This window comes from Phocoena phocoena, chromosome 7, assembly GCF_963924675.1.
Source record: "Phocoena phocoena chromosome 7, mPhoPho1.1, whole genome shotgun sequence".
In the NCBI taxonomy this organism is placed as follows: Eukaryota; Metazoa; Chordata; class Mammalia; order Artiodactyla; family Phocoenidae; genus Phocoena; species Phocoena phocoena.
Genome location: NC_089225.1, coordinates 90,116,178 through 90,137,928, shown reverse-complemented (window position 1 = coordinate 90,137,928; position 21,751 = coordinate 90,116,178). Strand labels below are relative to the sequence as shown.

At 35.7% G+C, this 21,751-nt stretch overlaps 1 protein-coding gene across 1 annotated transcript in view; it reads left to right on the top strand.

Annotated features, from left to right (window-relative positions):
* Positions 1–21,751, top strand: part of ERBB4 (erb-b2 receptor tyrosine kinase 4) — a 694,050-nt gene that overhangs the window by 359,589 nt on the left and 312,710 nt on the right. The window contains exons 5-6 of the mRNA XM_065880236.1: positions 15,049–15,167; positions 17,876–18,017. Coding sequence (XP_065736308.1) covers positions 15,049–15,167; positions 17,876–18,017 — 261 coding nt within the window. The remainder of the gene's footprint in view (positions 1–15,048; positions 15,168–17,875; positions 18,018–21,751) is intronic.

Below are 21,751 nucleotides of genomic sequence, written 5' to 3'. Positions count from 1 at the left end.
CATGTTGTACATTACATCTCTAGTACGTATTTATCTTATGGCTGGAACCTTTTTTTAAATTTATTTTTTATTTATTTTCACACACACACACACACACACACACACACACACACACACTGTATTTTACTTTTACAAGAGATAAGTGAACTGACACCAGGCATTGTAAATGGATGACCACAACAAAAGGAACAGTGATTGCAATTACCAAACATGAAACACACTCATACTGTGTCATAATATTGACATTCAGTCCAGGAATCCTCCACTGTAACAGCTCCTTTACTTTGCAGTGAAAATTGATTTGTATATTTTTTGCCTCTGAGTCCTTGTGGGATTTTTTTTTTTATTATCCAAACAGGAAGTCACAAAAATTATAATCATCCTCATCAGTTCACTCAGTCCCATGTAATTAATTTTTTTTATCTTGATCTTTTGTTAGCACTTTTATGAATTCATCAGTTTTCCATTAGAGTTCTGAAAATGATTATTCATTCAGTTCAACAGTATAGTCAGTTACCAGAAACCTGTACTTGTCAAAGTCTTTTCCATGAATTCCTTGAAGATGAAACCCTTTTATAGGAGCATTTTTGCAAAAGCCTCAGAGTACACACAGAACTGTCTGTAAATGACAAAAGACTTAAAAATGACCACGGTTAAAGATTTGATGAAAGTACATAATAATGATTGACAAGAAAATTAAGTTATTTCTGAGATATACATTTTAAAGTAATAACTAGAATTATGACGTATAACATTATACCAGAACATATAAGATTTTTAGAAATTTCATGTAACGTCTGAAACATTTATATTAATATATTTCACACAAATAACCGAAAGAAAGTTTAGTATTAGTTGTTTTTTTGTTTGTTTGTTTATACTGCACGTTTTTATTAGTTATCAGTTTTATACACATCAGTGTATACATGTCAATCCCAATCGCCCAATTCAGCTCATCACCATCCCCACCCCACCATGGTTTTCCCCCCTTGGTGTCCATACATTTGTTCTCTACATCCGTGTCTCAACTTCTGCCCTGCAAACTGGTTCATCTGTACCATTTTTCTAGGTTCCACATACATGCATTAATATATGATATTTGTTTTTCTCTTTCTGACTTCACTCTGTATGACAGTCTCTAGATCCATCCATGTCTCAACAAATGACTCAGTTTCGTTCCTTTGTATGGCTGAGTAATATTCCATTGTATATATGTACCACATCTTCTTTATCCATTCATCTGTCGATGGGCATTTAGGTTGCTTCCATGATCTGGCTATTGTAAACAGTGCTGCAATGAACATTGGAGTGCATGTGTCTTTTTGAATTATGGTTTTCTCTGGGTATATGCCTAGTACTGGGATTGCTGGATCATATGGTAATTCTATTTTTAGTTTTTTAAGGAACCTCCATACTGTTCTCCATAGTGGATGCATCAGTTTACATTCCCGCCAACAGTGCAAGAGGGTTCCCTTTTCTCCACACCTTCTCCAGCATTTGTTGTTTGTAGATTTTCTGATGATGCCGCTTCTAACTGGTGTGCGGTGATACTTCATTGTAGTTTTGATTTGCATTTCTCTAATAATTAGTGATGTTAAGCAACTTTTCATGTGCTTCCTGGCCATCTGTATGTCTTCTTTGGAGAAATGTCTATTTAGGCCTTCTGCCCATTTTTTGGCTTGGGTTGTTTGTTTCTTTAATATTGAGCTGCATGAGCTGTTTATATATTTTGGAGATTAATCCTTTGTCCGTTGATTCATTTGCAAATATTTTCTCTCATTCTGAGGGTTGTCTTTTCGTCTTGTTTATGGTTTCCTTTGCTATACAAAAGCTTTGAAGTTTCATTAGGTCCCATTTATTTATTTATTTTTATTTCCATTACTCTAGGAGGTGGATCAAAAAATATCTTGCTGTGATTTATGTCAAAGAGTGTTCTTCCTATGTTTTCTTCTAAGAGTTTTGTAGTGTCCGGTCTTACATATAGGTCTCTAATCCATTTTGAGTTTATTTTTGTGTATGGTGTTAGGGAGTGTTCTAATTTCATTCTTTTACATGTAGCTGTCCAGTTTTCCCAGCACCAATTATTGAAGAGTCTGTCTTTTCTCCATTGTATATCCTTGCCTCCTTTGTCATAGATTAGTTGACCATAGGTGTGTGGGTTTATCTCTGGGCTTTCTATCTTGTTCCATTGATCTATATTTCTGCTTTTGTGCCAGTACCATATTGTCTTGATTACTGTAGCTTTGTAGTATAGTCTGAATTCAGGGAGTCTGATTCCTCCAGCTCCGTTTCTTTCCCTCAAGACTTCTTTGACTATTTGGGGTCTTTTGTGTCTCTATACAAATTTTAAGATGATTTGTTCTAGTTCTGTAAAAAATTCCATTGGTAATTTGATAGGGATTGCATTGAATCTGTAGATTGCTTTGATTAGTATAGTCATTTTCACAATATTGATTCTTCCAATCCAAGAACATGGTATATCTCTCCATCTGTTGGTATCATCTTTAATTTCTTTCAGCAGTGTCATAGTTTTCTGCATACAGGTCTTTTGTCTCCCTAGGTAGGTTTATTCCTAGGTATTTTATTCTTTTTGTTGCAATGGTAAATGGGAGTGTTTCCTTAATTTCTCTTTCTGATTTTTCATCATTAGTGAATAGGAATGCAAGAGATTTCTGTGCATTACTTTTGTATCCTGCAACTTTACCAAATTAATTGATTAGTTCTAGGAGTTTCCTGGTGGCATTTTTAGGATTCTCTTTGTATAGTATCATGTCATCTGCAAACAGTGACAGTTTTACTTCCTCTTTTCCAATTTGTATTCCTTTTATTTCTTTTTCTTCTCTGATTGCCATGGCTAGGACTTCCAAAACTATGTTGAATAATAGGGGTGAGAGTGGACATCCTTGTCTCATTCCTGATCTTAGAGGAAATGCTTTCAGTTTTTCACCATTGAGAATGATGTTTGCTGTGGGTTTGTCGTATATGGCCTTTATTGTGTTGAGGTAAGTTCCCTCTATGCCCACTTTCTGGAGAGGTTTTGTCATAAATGGGTGTTGAATTTTGTCAAAAGCTTTTTCTGCATCTATTGAGATGATCATATGGTTTGTATTCTTCAGTTTGTTAATACGGTGTATCACATTGATTGATTTGCATATATTGAAGAATCCTTGCATCCCTGGGATAAATCCCAGTTGATCATGGTGTATGATCCTTTTAATGTGTTGTTGGATTCTGTTTGCTAGCATTTTGTTGAGGATGTTTGCATCTATATTCATCAGTGATATTGATCTGTATATTTCTTTTTTTGAGTATCTTTGTCTGTTTTTGGTATCAGGGTGATGGTGGCCTCATAGAATGAGTTTGGGAGTGTTCCTTCCTGTGCAAATTTTTGGAAGAGTTTGAGAAGGATAGGTGTTAGCTCTTCTCTAAATGTTTGATAGAATTCACCTGTGAAGCCATCTGGTCCTGGACTTTTGTTTGTTGGAAGATTTTTAATCACAGTTTCAATTTCATTATTTGTGATTGGTCTGTTCAAATTTTCTGTTTCTTCCTGGTTTAGTCTGGAAGGTTTTACCTTTCTAAGAATTTGTCCTTTTCTTCCAGGTTGTCCATTTTATTGGCATAGAGTTGCTTGTAGTAGTCTCTTAGGATGCTTTGTATTTCTGTGGTGTCTGTTGTAACTTCTCCTTTTTCATTTCTAAGTTTATTGATTTGAGTCCTCTCCCTCTTTTTCTTGATGAATCTGGCTAATGGTTTATCAATTTTGTTTATCTTCTCAAATAACCAGCTTTTAGTTTTATTGATCTTTGCTATTGTTTTCTTTGTTTCTATTTCATTTATTTCTGCTCTGATCTTTATGATTTCTTTCCTTCTGCCAACTTTGGGTTTTGTTTGTTCTTCCTCTCTAGTTCCTTTAGGTGTAAGCTTAGATTATTTACTTGAGATTTTTCTTGTTTCTTGATGTATGCATGTATAGCTATAAACTTCCCTCTTAGAACTGCTTTTTCTGCCTCCCATAGGTTTTGGATCATCGTGTTTTCATTGTCATTTTTCTCTAGGTATTTTTTGATTTCCTCTTTGGTTTCTTCAGTGATTTCTTGGTTATTTCATAACATATTGTTTAGCCTCCATGTGTTTGTGTTATTTACGTTTTTTATCCCTGTAATTCTTTTCTAATCTCATAGCGTTGTGGTCAGAAAAGATACTTGATATGATTTCAATTTTCTTAAATTTACTGAGGCTTGATTTGTGACCCAAGATGTGATCTATCCTGGAGAATGTTCCATGCGCACTTGAGAAGAAAGTCTAATCTGCTGTTTTTGGATGGAATGTCCTATAAATATCAATTAAGTCTATCAGCTCTATTGTGTCATTTAAAGCTTCTGTTTCCTTATTTATTTTCATTTTGGATGATCTGCCCATTGATGTAAGTGAGGTGTTAAAGTCCCCTACTATTATTGTGTTACTGTCGATTTCCTCTTTTATAGCTGTTAGCAGTTGACTTATATATTGAGATGATCCTATGTTGGGTGCATATATATTTAGAATTTTTATGTCTTGCATTGATCCATTGATCATTATGTACTGTCCTTCCTTGTCTCTTGTAACATTCTTTATTTTAAAGTCTATTTTATCTGATATGAGTATTGCTACTCCAGCTTTCTTTTGATTTCCATGGAATATCTTTTTCCATCCCCTCACTTTCAGTCTGTATGTGTCCCTAGGCCTGAAGTGGGTCTCTTATAGACAGCATACATATGAGTCTTGTTTTTGTATCCATTCAGCAAGCCTGTGTCTTTTGTTTGGAGCATTAATCCATTCACTTTTAAGGTAATTATCGATATGTATGTTCCTATGACCATTTTCTTAATTGTTTTTGGTTTGTTTTTGTAGGTCCTTTTCTTCTCCTGTGTTTCCCACTTAGAGAAGTTCCTTTAGCATTTGTCGTAGAGCTGGTTTGGTGGTGCTGAATTCTCTTAGCTTTTGCTTGTCTGTAAAGCTTTTGATTTCTCCATCGAATCTGAATGAGATCCTTGCTGGGTAGAGTACTCTTGGTTGTAGGTTCTTCCCTTTCATCACTTTAAGTATATCATGCCACTCCCTTCTGGCTTGTAGAGTTTGTGCTGAGAAATCAGCTGTTAACCATATGAGATTTCCCTTGTATGTTATTTTTCGTTTTGACCTTGCTGCTTTCAATAATTTTCTTTGCCTTTAATATTTTGCCAATTTAATTACTATGTGTCTCGGCATGTTTCTCCTTGGGTTTTTCCTGTATGGGACTTGCTGTGCTTCCTGGACTTGAGTGGCTATTTCCTTTCCCATGTTAGGGACGTTTTTGACTATAATCTCTTCAAATATTTTCTCGGGTCCTTTCTCTCTGTCTTCTCCCTCTGGGACCCCTATAATGCAAATGTTGTTGTGTTTAATGTTATCCCAGAAGTCTCTTAGGCTGTCTTCATTTCTTTTCATTCTTCTTTCTTTATTCTGTTCCGCAACAGTGAATTCCACCATTCTGTCTTCCAGGTCACTTATCTGTTCTTCTGCCTCAGTTATTCTGCTATTGATTCCTTCTAGTGTAGTTTTCATTTCACTTATTATATTGTTCATCTCTGCTTGTTCTTTAATTCTTCTAGGTCTTTGTTAAACATTTCTTGCATCTTCTTGATCTTTGTCTCCATTCTTTTTCCAAGGTCCTGGATCGTCTTCACTGTCATTATTCTGAATTCTTTTTCTGAAAGTTTGCCTATTTCCACTTCATTTAGTTGTTTTTCTGGGGTTTTATCTTGTTTCTTCATCTTGTACATAGCCCATCTGGTACATAGCCCTCTGCTTTTTCATCTTGTATGTCTTTCTTTGAATGTGGTTTTTGTTCCACAGGCTGCAGGATTGTAGTCTTGCTTCTGCTGTCTGCCCTCTGGTGGTTGAGGCTATCTAAGAGGCTTGATGGGATTGACTGGTGGCGGGTAGAGCTGACTGTTGCTCTGGTGGGCAGAGCTCAGTAAAACTTTAGTCCACTTGACTGTTGATGGGTGGGGCTGGATTCCCTCCCTATTGGTTGTTTGGCCTGAAGAAACCCAACACTGGAGCCTACCTGGGCTCTTTGGTGGGGCTAATGACCGACTCTGGGAGGGCTTATGTCAAGGAGTACTTCCCAGAACTTCTGCTGCCAGTGTCCTTGTCCCCATGGTGAACCACAGCCCCCCAACCCCACCTCTACAGGAGACCCTCCAACACTAGCAGGTAGGTCTGGTTCAGTCTCCCCTGGGGTCACTGCTCCTTCTCCTGGGTCCCAATGCACCACTACTTTGTGTGTGCCCTCTAAGAGTGGAGTCTCTGTTTCCCCCAGTCCTGTCAAAGTCTTGCAATCAATTCCCACAAGCCTTCAAAGTCTGATTCTCTAGGAATTCCTCCTCCCTTTGCTAGACCCCCAGGTTGGTAAGCCTGACTTGGGGCTCAGAACCTTCACTCCAGTGGGTGGACTTCTGTGGTATAAGTGTTCTTCAGTCTGTGAGTCACCCACCCAACAGTTATGGGATTTGATTTTACTGTGATTGCACCCCTCCTACCATCTCACTGTGGCTTCTCTTTTGTCTTTGGTTGTGGGTTATCTTTTTTGGTGAGTTCCAGTGTCTTCCTGTTAATGATTGTCCAGCAGCTAGATGTGATTCTGGTGTTCCCGCAAGAGGGAGTGAGAGCACGTCCTTCTACTGCACCGTCTTAGTTCCTTCTCCCATGTTGTATTTTAAACAGTCTTTGGAACTATGTTCCTCCCACCCTCACCCCCTTTGGTCTTTAGACACCTATTGTTTGTGGCTCTTTAATGTAAACATATTAAGGAAGATATATACGATTCTGGAAATTAAGACCCTACTTTATAATAAATCATGTGACCTAGGATAAGCTAGTTAATTTTTTTGTTTGTTTTTTTTTGTGGTACGCGGGCCTCTCACTGTTGTGGCCTCTCCCATTGCAGAGCACAGTCTCTGGACGCGCAGGCTCAGCGACCATGGCTCACGGGCCCAGCCACTCCGTGGCATGTGGGATCTTCCTGGACTGGGGCACGAACCAGTGTCCCCTGCATCGGCAGGCAGACTCTCAACCACTGCGCCATCAGGGAAACCCTAGTTAAATATTTTTTAAATGTTAATTTCTTCATCTGTAACACTGGGATAATTAACTTGCTCTGCCAAATGCATAGATTATTTCATATTATAGTTTTCTTTAGAAAAATTTTTATCAAACTCAAATGTATAGAATTAAAAGTGAAAATGTATGCCCATCAATGAGCACCATTCCCCCCAACCTACATTTTTCCATAAAGTGATTACTTTATGGTAATGTTTGGTATATATGTGTACATTCATGTGTATATTTATTCACGTAAGTGTATATAAGTTCTGGGATTTTGTTTTACAAAAATGAGTACACTATATTTACTCTTCTATCACTTTTATTTCATTGTACATTATATTTTCAAAATCCTTTCATTTCAGCAGATTGCGATTAACTTCATTCTTTATTTAGTCCTGCAGGAGTTTCCCAAGTTCTGGGTGACCTGTAATTTACTTAACAAATTCCTTCTTAGTGGACATTAGATTACATTCTGTTAGTCTCAATTACAACCAGTGAGCATTTTAAATACATATCTGTCCATATGTACACATTTTTCTGTGTCAGATTGCTAGAAATAAAACTGCTTGGTCACATGTGAATTTACACACACAAATTTGTTAGCAGCAAATTAGTCTTCAAAAATCTTGTATCAGTTTTGATACACACCAATAGTTTGCTCAATTTTTAACCTGCATGTAAACTAGATATTTTTTTTTCATTTAAGAATTATGTACACAACAACATATCCCTGATTTAATTTATAGTTCCTGGATTATAGCTGAAGTCAAATGTCTTTTTTACATAATTATTGAGCATTTCTATTTTTTTCTTAAACTTTCTATTCATAGTCTTTGCTCAATTTTTCTGTTTTAATATTTTCTTTTCCATTTTAATATTTTCTGATTATTTTCATTACAAAATTGGCATTTTTTTGGCCAATTTCAGAAGGAAACTCATCCAGATATATACTGGGTAGGAGAGATTGTCTTTATTTCAGTCTATTGATATTCTGGATGGGGAACTAGGGTAAGTAAAACAGATTGTGTGTGTGTGTGTGTGTGTGTGCATGTGCGTGTGTGTGTGTGTGTGTGTTCATTTTCATCAAGTCTGGATATAGAGACGTTTGGTCTGCTATAATGCAAGGTTGAATGTCAACTTTTCCTCATTTTTTGGTTTGTAACACATCCATGATAAGATAATTCCATTTTTTAATCACTTTATTTCCAGTATATCATTTATTTGTGTATGTAAGGTGTAGCCATCGATTCTAATGTAAAAATATATTTTTAATACTATTTATGGTTCCATTATGCCAATTCATACATACACTTCCCTTATTATCTTGGAATCTGTATATATAGTCTTGGAAAGATTATGCAAAAACTCACACTCACCCTCAAGAATACTTTTATAGTTCATGTAATAGGGCAATATTATTTTTGTTTTTGTTTTTTTTAATCCTGACTCATAAACTTTGCTGATGTTAATAGCCTGTTAATAAGGGAGAATTTCCCTGGTGGCCAAGAGGGTAGTTTAAAATCAGCTTTAAGGTCCCTTAATGAACCACTGAGCATGTCTTTTAAAAATGGGTTGAATAAAAATTCATTAAATAAATGAATAAAGCAGCTGTTGATGAAGAATAGAGTAGACAAGATTCCTTTCCTATATGACATAACTAGCAATATTATCATGTCATAGCCCATGGGTCACCAGGGAATTAACTGGGACAAGGGTCAAACTTGATTAGTAGCTGCCAAATTTAGGCATACTTTTACTAACTGACTCTGAATGTCAGTTTCAGTAAGGGCTTTGCAGGTATCTACCATGTTTTTCAGGTGAACTGTAGCAGTTATTGCATATAAGATTAAACCATTATAATACTTGTAGGGGTGTTCACCTTATGGTATGAATGGTCAGTTCCTTTGGAGTAGCTATCACCAGACTAATTAGAAGTAAAAGATGATGTTATATTTTCTTCTGTGATGTGAAGATGGGTATAACTGTGGTAGTTTAGAAAGCCCAGATACGTTTTTATAATTCTACATAGCCTTTTTTTCAATGCATTAGGCCTTATGCTACTGGTTAAAATAATTAATAAAATATTAAATTATTAAAATTCAAAATTCCTTCCCTGTCCAGATCAGGATATAGTCTCTATGTATCCTGAGGCTTGACTCTGTGCGGCAACAATTATTGTCAATTATTCTGTGATCTAATGTGAGATAGGAAGCAGCAGTACAGTTTAAGACCTATCTCCATCTCTGCCTTCCCGTCTAAATAAATGCTTTACCCTTCCTGCGGTGGCCACACAATAAGAAGGAGAGAGTATCTTAGAGGAGAGGTATTAAAATATTGGTTTATAAAGGCTGAAAACCTTGGGGCTCCCAATAAAAAAATGAATTTTCTGGCCCCTTCCCTAGATTTATTGAATCAGAAAGTAGGAAGAGGACCAGGTATCTTTCTATGTAATTCTTACAGTCTATCAGGCACTGGACACACAGATGTGTCCAATTATTCTCCCCTGGGAAAATTAATAGTGGTATGTAGTTTAGTGTTAGTGTCATTAAACCTGATTTTCTACACATTTCAGCATGCTCTGGAAGTAATATTCTTGAATGGTCTATGAGCTTTATTTGCTTCATTTAAAGTCGATTCTGATGATAGTAGCTTTCTAGAAGCATGTTACAAAACCCAAAGCGTTCATTTTGCGGGGGCGGGGGGCGGTCACAATTTCACGACTCATAGGAGTAAATATTAGATTGTAGAACTAGAGGGTACCTCTAGAGAGCATTTCATCAAGCCCGCTGTCTTTAATTTAGTGGAGGTCTAAAGCATTCAGAAGATATTTCCCTTAAATACTGACAAATAAAGACTCAAGAAACCTATTCAGTGTCTCATTACAGTGTTTTTATCACTCTAATAGTCAATAAATTCTTCACATCCAACCCAAATCACCTTTGCTTTAACCCAAGCATTTTTCCTATTGCTCAAACCTCCAAGTTTGTAACTGAAAACAGCCTAACACTAAAACCATTCCACTGAAGTACCATCTATTTAATGGACACAATGTGTTTCACGGACATAGTTTGTCGAAATTTGGTCAATAAACAGAAGTAATCTAGGCATCATAGAGGTGCAGGTCATTGAATACTAACTGAAATAGAATGAAATAAAAATAAGCATGCTTCAAAATATGCTTAGCAATGTAATTGGGGGCTGCTCAGGATACTTGTCACATAAACAGCTGCTGCGTAAGAGAAAGGAACAGTTTTCTGACTGTCTCACTTATCTGAAAGTTTTGCCTTCAGAATTAGCCAAGCAATATTTCTGTTCCCACTTTAGGTCTTTTTCTTCCCACATTTTCCTACCTGCTTGCACATCAGTTGTGTTTGCTTAATCTCCCTATTAGTGATAGAGGGCTTAACAACACCAATAGGAAATTAAAGGAAGAGGACAGTCAGTGTGATTAAATCTCAGACAAAGAATAATTAGTTAGTCAATCAGTCAAATGCTGGAAATAACCTAGAGTTTTTCCCATTTTCACTGGATAGAATAATTGTTTTCAGCTCTAGACTGCATATTGGAAATCACCTGGGGAGCTTATTAAAAGTATCAAATCTTAGAACATGGCAGGTAATTTTGATTTAATAGGAATTAGGTGATTCCCAGGCATTTTTTTTTTTAAGCACTCTATATCCTGCTACTCCAAATGAGGTCTGTGGACTAGTAGGCAGTGACATAACCTGGGAGTTCATTAGAATGGAAAATCTTGGGCCCCACTGATTTTCAACTAAATCAAAATTTTCACTGATGCAAGAATCCTGTTCAGTGATCATAGAAAGCCTGGTTCAGAGCCACGGGGCAGAGGAAGTGAAGAGAAGCAGAAGGCACTGAGGGTGCGAAGATGGAGGAGATGATGAAGGAGGAATGGATGGCAAGGAGGAAAAAGGGGGCCGGGTGTAAAATGTAGGAAGAAAACGCAAAGACTTTGCCTAAATTTACGTCATTTGTTTTTTAATGGGCAGAGATCCTTTTGTTTAGTCACCGTGATGTCAATGCTCTGTTTTGCATCATTTATGAATGCTCATTTTCCTTTTGTAACTCATAAGAAGTAACAGTAAATATTTGATTAGTAAATTGCTAAAGTTCTTCAAATAAAATTAATTTCTTCTAAGGGAGTAACTTTAAGGGTAGTTACTATTATATTTTAAGAAGTAATTAAGCCCTTGTTTTTATTAGTTAAATGCTGATGTAATAAACCTACTTATAGATACTTTAGTTTTTTTGAGATGATAGATATTCTCTCAGCAGCATCCTCTTACTACTACAGAATGCTTGGTTCCTTAAATGTTAAGGACCCAATATCCATCTGATTCTCATGGATATTTTGAATGAATCCCCGTTTCCAATTTCAAATTTACTGACCCTAATATAATAAGCATTTTAATTTCCCAGGTTTTATCTTTTATGTTAAGCAATCAGAGTTAGTGATGTACCACTAAATAACAAGCTAGTAAAAATTCAACCCAAATATTGTAATGTACCCAATGAAGCAATTTAGAAAAGATAATAAATATAGGGGAAAAAAATTCTAATGAAATAATAGACAAGCAAGGATGGAAATTAAAATAACCAAAGCAATTATAAGTTAATGTTCCCATGGAGGCTAAGTGAATTATCTGATTGATTTCAGGACCTGTTTTTTGTTTTGTGTTTTCATCATAATAAAACATGACTATAGTTTGATGTGTTTAATTCATATTAAGTAATGCTTATTAATCAGCAAGTTCCATTAAACAGACTGTACAAAGGGAAAGTTTTCTTTCTGGAAACAAAACTCATAACAATGTGAAGAAATGTTTCTTAACAGTGTCTCATCATTATTTAGAGATTAAGCTTATTGCTTTGTTCTTTTGCTTACTTATTATCTGTTAAGCAAAGATTTCTAAATACGTTTCATGCTTACTGAACTTTAGGTGTGTGAAAACTATGGTAATAAATAGTGATTTTTTAGTGTTAAATGTATCTTACCTTTTGAAAAAATATAATTGTAGACTGCTTTTGAAACAAATCCCAGAATTCCCTTTTAATATCGTAAATCAAAAATTTAAAAAATAATGCCTTAGAAGGATGTTTCTTTGCATGTTCCTGAAATGGAATGGCATCTCTAACATCAAAATGTCCTGAGAAAATGTGAGATAGGTGACCACTGTATGGAAGAAATTGCTATTTTGAAAAATTTATAGTTGACAACACATATGATTGAATAATTTGAATACATGTTTTAAAAGTTCACAGTATAATAATTATTGAACCTAAGGTTGTACTACGTTAGATTCTTTTTCTAACATATTGTTTTTATACTTAAATAGTGTACTCAATGAGAGAAATTATCTTATGAACATTTAATAAATAATTTATAAAAATAAAATCATGGTTATTTCCTTAAATACTATATACATTAATTTCCTCATTTGGTAGGAAAGACCAAAGTATATAAATAAAGAGAAATTGAAACATTTTGTATAGTTACCTTAAATCACCATAGAGTTAAAAAGAGAAATTAACACTTAGACATATATGTCTAGGATTAAAACATGATATGATTTATAGGATATGATTGCTCTCTTACTTCATGCTATTTTCCAGCTGAGCAAAGCCTGTCAACTAAAAGCAAATTAGTAGACTGTCCTGTGATAACACTGATTTCAAATCTAGTAATTTGATTACTTAACATATGTCTGCCATTTCAATAAGCAACTCTTAATACATCAAAAGAGCCTCGTTGAATCTGGAAGAGAGGAATTATATTTGAATCTGTTCTTTCCAAAAGTGTCTGTTAAAAGTATTTCCTTTATATGGTATTAATTACTAATTAGGACATCTAAATAAATATAACAATTGGTTAAAAGATAGGAACGTTAATGTAAAGCACATGTGTGAATATGAAGAGTTAATGAGTAGATTTAATTCATCTGCTTACTTGCTCAGAAGCAAGTGTGTCAGATTAACTCAGGGTGGAGATGTGTCTGAAAAGGTTTCAGAGCAAAATGGCGCCTTAAGTGGATCTTATGAATGAGTATTTGCTAGACAGAGAAGGCAGATAGGGTTCTTTTCGTCATGAAGGAATGCATTGTGAAAAGGCAGTGAAAATTACAGTTGTGTACCATGAAAGGAACTGGGGACCACAAGCGGTATTTCTCTGTTTGGATGTGAAGATCACAATGAGAGTAGTGAGAGATGCCGGTAGAAATGATGGTCAATTGATAGAGGACTTTTATTCCTTGCTAAGGGTTTACTCTTCTAGTGCAGAGATGGGAAGTAAGCTTCATACTGTGAAACAACACTGATTTATATGCAGTTGCCCATATTTTCCAATCATTACTTTTAGAGTGGCATAGAGGATTGTGATCTGATAAATCTTTTAGAAGGCTATGTAATAATTTAGAGCTAAGTCTCAGAACAAAGTTGGAGTAGAGAGGAGAGACAGTAATGAAAATTATCTATTGCTAGTATTTGGGATTTTTATTAGGTATGAGAAGTGAGGGTGAGGGGAAAGGAGAAATAGAAAACATGTCCCCAAATTTTAATTGAGCTACTGGATGGTTGGTACTATCATTAATTGAGGTAAGGGAACAAATAAGAGAGATATACTTGATGGTGGAGGTGGGGAAATGATACATTCCATTTTGTACATTTAAATGAGAACTTTTGTAGACACCTAGAAATAAATATTGCATCTCAATAGAGAATTCAGATCTGGATCTGATGTTATCTACCTATAGGTAGTATGCAAAGCAGAGATGAATGATTTCATCCAGGTATATGAGCCCTTAGACCAAAGAAAATTGTGAAGACCAGCTCTGAGGAACACTAGAGTGGTGTCTTGCTATGATAGCAGTGAAGGAAGCTTTGAAGAACTCAAAGAGGTGGGAAGAAACAAGGGTGAAGTGGAAATACAGAAGCAAAGAAATGATGTGCTACACATATGCTGTAAAATTCATTTCTCTAAATACTTTTACAATATATCTTTAGAATAAGTGTGATAAGCGGAAATGTGTCCCTCAATGCTATAATTTTGATGTCCAATGTATACCTTGACATACTGCTGTCAGCTTGGATTGAAGGATGTTATAAGAAAAAACTAATAGAAGTTTTTGTTGTGTTTGTTATGAATATATCTCTCTCCCTCCCTCTCTTCCTTTCCTCCTTCTTTCTTTCCCTCCTCCATCCTTTCCTTCCTCCTGTGGTGTTGCACTCTTCCTTACACAAGTCCCTCCTTTTTCAGAAATCTTAGAAGAAACTGCACTTAAATCTCAGGAATAGAAACAGTTGTGCTACTACAGATCCATTATCTACCTCTCTTTGTCTACCTGCCTACCTACCTATTTATATGTCAGTCACATATCCATTTTATCACCTATCTAGCATCGATGTATCTGATAGGAATGATATAATGTGAATCATGTAAAAGTTTCTGTTCCCCTTTCTGCATTGACTACCAAAAATGTTGCACTCACTCCTGGGGACACCGCCCGCTGCAGGCCCTCACTGTGCACACTGAAAGTTGACTTCGCTGCTGACTCCATCCTTCACGACCTGCCAAAATGTCGCATTCAGTTGTTCTAAATTTGATTCTTTCTTGCTAAGTTGTGTGAGTTTTGTAAAGCCTTTAAGTACTTGCTGGAACAAGAAAGAATATAGAAAACACATTCGTGTATTAATTTTGAAGGGTTTTAATTTTGCAGTAATTTTGGGTTTTACAGTAATTTTGATCAATTACAGACTTCCTTCAGTAAATGTTTGCTGAGCTGAGTCAATGACAGTTGAGTACATTGTTTCTCCAGGGCTCAACTTTTCTCAGCTACTCCAAATCCCCTTAGAAGTTTCTCTTGGTGGCTGACTTTGATGAGGACCTATCTCTGTCTTCTGCAGTGACAAGGACTGTCTGTGCAGAACAGTGTGATGGCAGGTGCTACGGACCCTACGTTAGTGACTGCTGTCACCGAGAATGTGCTGGAGGCTGCTCGGGACCTAAGGATACCGACTGCTTTGTAAGTCTGGCAGCTGTCCCTTTCACTCTCTGGTCCTCCCCTCCATCCTGGTTTGACTCAGGCACATTGAGTCTTTAATATCTTATTAAGATAAGATCAAATTTTGCCATTTTAGGATTAAGAAAGATGCTCTGACTTCCTAGAAGTCATTCCTTCACTGGGTGGCTATTAATTAACTAGGATTGTTCTGTTCTACTAAACGAATTATGTTTTTCTGATTACAGTTTATATTATGAGTGAGGTTTATTGGACAACATGAAGGAGAACATATTGAGATATCTTTTAAAAAGCTAACAGCATCCTTCCAGAATTTACGGTGATTACCTATGTGTGTTGTTGCATCGTTGAGTCGAGTCTTCTGAGTGGGGGCACTTGCATTTTATTTCTCAAATATAAATTTCAAGATTAAATCACACAAATTTGTGAATTTAACTGTTTTACAGTTTATATTGTTTACAAGCTAATATTATTCAAGATTTATAAGATTTACAGATGCACGTTTAAAGCAATTTATATGCTAATCTGTATGATTTTTATTTTAGAAGAGGACACTTTTATGTCCTCAAAATTAATATTTATAGCTTGTAGGGGTCACTTTTTAATTACATTTTGATATCCTTGATAAAGGTCTTTCTATTCTTTTGAATACATGCAGACAATTCTGTGAGCTATAGTTAATGAAATTTCATACACACAGAGCATTAGTTTCATTTTAAGCTAAAAATCATAAAATAATAAACTATTTTCGTTGCTAAAATTGCACACAGGAATTTATTTTGTTTTTTTTCCCCTCTCAAATATTCAGAGAATACACAGATATATTTAGAACTGAGTCTTTTTTTCAATTTGGCACTTAATTCTGGAAATAAGCAAATTATAGATTATAGCTCTTATGATGTAGATACACAGTAATTTCTTTTCTTAATGTCACAAGAAACTTAATTTGTCTATCCTAATTTTATAGTGAAACAAAAGTGTGTATTGCAGAAATGAGTAGGGAGGAAGAAGGAAAGAGAAGAAAAATGTTAAAAGTATACAGAAGATGCTCAGCAGACCTTGAACTGAGACCCTTTCCCTTGCCTATCACCAGACATGGGATTGAAGCTTGATCTGGAAGTTGCTGAACAAGTGTTTCAAAACAGTAATTTCAAAACAGTAGCAACAGTAAACACCAACAATTGGTGTTAACTTTCACTTAGAATCTTCACTGCATTTTTTTCATGGTTCCATTATCACAATAAGCAGAGTGCTGAGGGAGCTTCAGAATTCTCATTTCATTACTTTTATGGAATGGGCCAGTGATTCCACTTTGGCATTTAGTACAGAATGTTCAAGAATGCCAGACCAAGACTTTGGTGTAAGTTATGTTGTATTGTATGCTGTCTGGAAGGTAAACTTGTTTGATTTCTCTGGCTTATGTCCATTTGTTGCCAAGCAATCTGTGCACAACACTGTATGAAATATGTTAGTAAAGCAATTATGAGGACACATGAAGTTTTATACCCATAAATTAAAACTTACTGAGTTTCCTAGATTGGTTTTTAATAGATTCTTCCTGGAGAATGTCATCTTAGTGAATAATGTATTATCAGTGAATCTCGTTCTGATTATGCATCTCGTAGACCATCATCAGGGAATTGTCATGTTTGTGATAAAGTGCTTGCTAAAACAACAATTGATTAAGAAAATGTTTTGAGGAAACAGAATAAATTAGTGCTTATTAATAAGAATACGTACAATATATGATGATATGTAAAATATAGCTTGAGTTCACATTAGCTTGCCTTCCAAGGCCTAAATTATTCCTATGAATGTTTAAATTATTAAATTAAGATAATTAGTTCATCCCCTATTTTGCTAATCACATGTTTTTATGTACTTATACATATGTTCTCTTTTCATATCAAATACCTAACTCTTAGGTGGTACAGTTGTTTTTAATCATTCTCAAATGCATTTGAACATATTAACAAATTGAGGTCTCAGTACAAATATATGTCAGCAGAAACAAATTTACTTGGAACTGGTGACTTTTAGTAAATGGTATAACATTATGAAAAAGACCATATAGGAAATGGTATCATATTATTTAATTATGGGCTAAGTATAGCTACTTCTTTACATTTTGGCATCATACCCCCTACATTTACACTTGACTAGTCACCTGGCAGAGACTTTTCTTTAAGTCCAGTTTGAATGACCATCACATTTTCTCACTATACGATGGTGATGAATGGACTTACCATATCACTTAAGGCACTGAACTCTCCCAACCAGCTTTAAGGAAAGTCTAGCCTGTACAAATGGAGATTTAGTTGTCACTGCCAGACTCTAAGACTCAACATAAACCCTTTGGATAAGGGTAAGCTTAAATAAGTTTTCACTATTATCTAACTTTAATAATTTAAACCAATTCTCAGTTTAGAAATCAATGGATAGATACCAAGCAATTAGAACATCAATAACTGTAGATGGTGTATTTACTGACATTAGAAAAACAGTTTTGTAAAATTGAGAAGTACAAAACAAATGCAAAGTTAAAAAATAAGCCCTTACAACTAGGAAGTTATCAGATTTTCCAGTTTTTATGAAATTGATGTACGCTGAATAAACAATACAACCTATCACAGAACTGTTGTAGCAGTGTCCCTTTAACAAGTATTATGAAGGTTATTTTTAAAACAAAATTAATCTTTGCTGTGTTGCAGGCCTGCATGAACTTCAATGATAGTGGAGCATGTGTTACTCAGTGCCCGCAAACTTTTGTCTACAATCCAACAACCTTTCAACTGGAGCATAACTTCAATGCAAAATACACCTATGGAGCATTTTGTGTCAAGAAGTGCCCACGTAAGTAACAGGATAAGAAGAGCCAAATCAATTAGCTCATCATTTAAAAACAGAGGAATTTCATGTAAGTTTATTGAATTTCAAAATTGTGACAATATTGTGAATTACTTGAGAATTGGTAATATTATTATCATTTCACAAATAAGAAAATTAAAATTCAAAAAATTGAAGTGATTGGTTCATAGTCTCAGCAGAGTAGTGGCATGTTTGAAGTTATAGTACAGTGTCATTCATTGACTTCTAAACTCAATATTTTCACTATATGTCAATGGTTTTGCACACGATTTTGTTCTTCAGAAGAGTGATTAGTTAAGTAGCAGCAAGCTATGTAATGAAAGAGATCTGCTCTAATAACAATGCATTTTCACCTAAAATTATTTCTTATTATTTATTTGTAATAGAATATATAGCATTGTAGTTTTAACATCAAATCCAATGTTAAACAATAACAGTGGATATAAAGGGCATGTTAAGGGGCCTTTACCAAATTGACAATTCATCCTGGGGATACAAAATGACCAATTTAGCTTTCATCAAGAACAGTATATGTCTCAATACCTGTTCAAGTCAGTTTCTTTGCTTGAAAAGACCAATGAGACAGTTCTTCAATGTTTTACTTACTGGAAGGCTAAAAAAACCCACTACTTTTATCCACATACTCAATTAAAAGAAGACTTTACATTCTACAGCACACAGATACTGTGTTTTTGTTCTTGTTTTGCTTTGTCCACGTGATGAAGTATGAAGTGTAAGGGACATGGTATTAGAGTGGCTTCGGTTATAGCTTTGCCCACTTACTAGTCGTGTGATTTTAGATAAACTATTTAGTTTTCTATTTCCTCCTCTTTAAAATGTGGATAATCATATGTACCCTCTCTCTTTCCCAGATACATTATAAAGATCAAAGGGATAGGGGATAGGGTTCAGAGGAATAGTATGTAAAAACAAGTCTTTGAAAGCAATGATGATTCCAGCCTTTATTATTAAATATTTTATATTGATTAAAAGAATAATTATGAGTGTATATATATATATATATATATTTAATATGGCTCTAACTTACCATTTTAAGATCACAGACACACTAACTCTAGGATAGAAGAGATTTTTCCATCTTAAACAATTTTATATCCAAAGTTATGTTTTTGATCTAACAACTTCTCATCTGAAGTTACCCTATATTTCCCCATCTACTATTTTGCAAAATACGGGGCTTGAGAGTATTGTAGAATGTGGCTAGATGATGAATTTCTTTGGTTTCTTAGACAAATGTCCTCCTGCTCTACTACTTCATATTATGGTGGCTTGCCCCAAAGATAGTCAAAACCATGTTTTTTTGAAATTTTTGGTGCTTTCCTTTTTATTCAAGCCCTGGGGTTGAGGCCCAAGGCTTGGGCTGGAGTGGAAGACCAGAAAAACCTGAGCTAGGGAATTTTCCTTTTCTTTATTACATCCTTTGTAGTGTCTCATCTGAAGTCTCTCAACTCCTAAGTTATGACAAGGGGCTAAATACTTAGGACTGTTTTTTGAAATTATATGCCCAGTTACCATAGATATGGTAACTCATAAACTTCCTTTCATGGATTAGTTTAGGTCTATCCAATTACAGATTAACTTAAAGAACTTCATTATTTATGTAAAATTCAAATCTTTGAGGGACCTTGATCATAATGCATGGTTTGCTAAACTGTAGCTGTCTTAGAAAAACAAAGGTGTTCAATTTCTAAATACTGGTCTACAATTCCTAATTCAGAATTCTGAAATTCAAAAACCCTAAACAACAAATATGTTTTGAAACTAATTTGACTGCAAAATCTGAACCTAACCGATAATGAAGATATTTGTAACTTTTTTTAAAAATTTCACTTGGCATAAATTGCTGCAAAACTGTGGAAGTTTTTAAATACGAGGTATCCTTAAAGACCTTGCAGAAAGGATGTTTACACCTGTTGCAGGTTGGGTTCCCCTGAGACAGAGACTATGGTTGTTTAAGAAGTGTTCTCAGAATCAAGACCCATGAGGGAAGGAAATGACGCGAGATCAGGCTGTGACGCAGTCTCAGCAAAGTGTCTCTTTTATGGTGGATGCCCTCTAGTGGATATTAACTTGGAATACAAAGATCTTCACACTTTATACCCACTCTCATGGATTCATATATATATGCCTCTACCCCAGACTCCCTTCAATCCCAATTCCAGATTTTCCAGTACTTCTTCTCCTAGGGCAAGCCACTGCTCATGAGTTCATATTTATTCTAAACTCCTATTTATTCCCCACAAAGTAAAGGATCATTTGCACTACCCAGAGCTATGCCCATTGGTGGGATTTTTCCTTGCCACTATATTTCAAGTCCACTCCTGACTGAGGCTGCAGGGCAGCTGCCATCCATTTTCAGCTGCTTGCACCCACACCCCAAGCTTAGTTTTTGTCTTCCTCTGTCAGCTTGTCATACGTGCCCTCTCTTGGTCTCCATGCAGCCATGGGTATGAGCTTAGTGAAAGGTGCCAGCACAGTGGTGGATGACGTGGGGATTTGGACCACCTGCTTATGCAGTTTACTTGTGCGTCTACCCCTGCTCACATCAATCCCAAATGTACTGCTTCCATCTTACAGTGGATTGCTGTTGGACCTGCTCAACATTATGATGGTTTTTAACAAAACCTTGTGTATGATGGGCAACTCTGGCTACAAGATCAATCCGTGACTCATGGTTAGGTAGTCTGTCTCTGCCAGGACCCAGAAGTATGTCAGGAGTTGTTTATTAAATGGTGTATAATTCCTAGAGGTCTCAGCTGGGATTTCCCGGTCGGGACTTGCCATAACTCCACGTGGCATATCTTCCCGCCAGAGATACTTTTAATGTCATAGAGCCTCTTGGGTTTTGTGATCCAAGTAGCAGAATTGCTTGTACCCCAGCCTGGACCTGCATCACGTGCCTTTCCTGCTCTGGGCCCTCTTCAAGGTCGGAAGCCTTCTAGACTACTGAATGTTGGGCCAGAAACAGTTTTTCCAAACATGGAAGGATGCTGCCTTCAAAACCCAAAGCAGCCTAGCAGGTACTGTGTTTTCCCTTTATCGTGGGAGGCCCTAGATGCAAAAATTTGTCCTTATTTTTGGGAGGGAATATTCTGGCATATTCCAGACCACTGGATTCCTAAACATTTCACCATGTCAGGTAATTAGATGTTCCTGGTTTAGTTAATATACCTTTCCTAAAGTACTGCCCTTTCAAATTTCATTTTGTTTCTTCGTGTATGGGACAGTTTCTACGGCACTCCAATGAAAGATGAACACATTTTAAACATTTCTTCTTGGATATGAAGTGCACTCCCTTCATCCAAGGCAGTTTAACTTCAGCTTCATTTGTGCTTCATGTAACTTGAAGTATTTTTAGACTTCAAACTTGCATCATGACATGAAATGAAGTGGAACTACTGAAAAACACAAACTAAATGTCATGCAGTTTCCTAAGTCTATAAAAGAAATTCACTATCTTGGGGGCAATTCAGAATGTGGAGCAGTAGTCAAGCAAGTACCAGTTGTTGTTAACACACACTGCCCTTGGATTTGAATGTAGGTGTTCGTAGATGCTGTTTCAGGTGGAGATATTTAGACAGAGTTGTTTTAGGGAAAGAAACATACATACTATCATTTTCAAATGAAAATAATTTTCAAACCCTAAAATATCTTGTTTTAAAATCTTTTGCTGAGCCTCAACATTATTTATTTTTTTT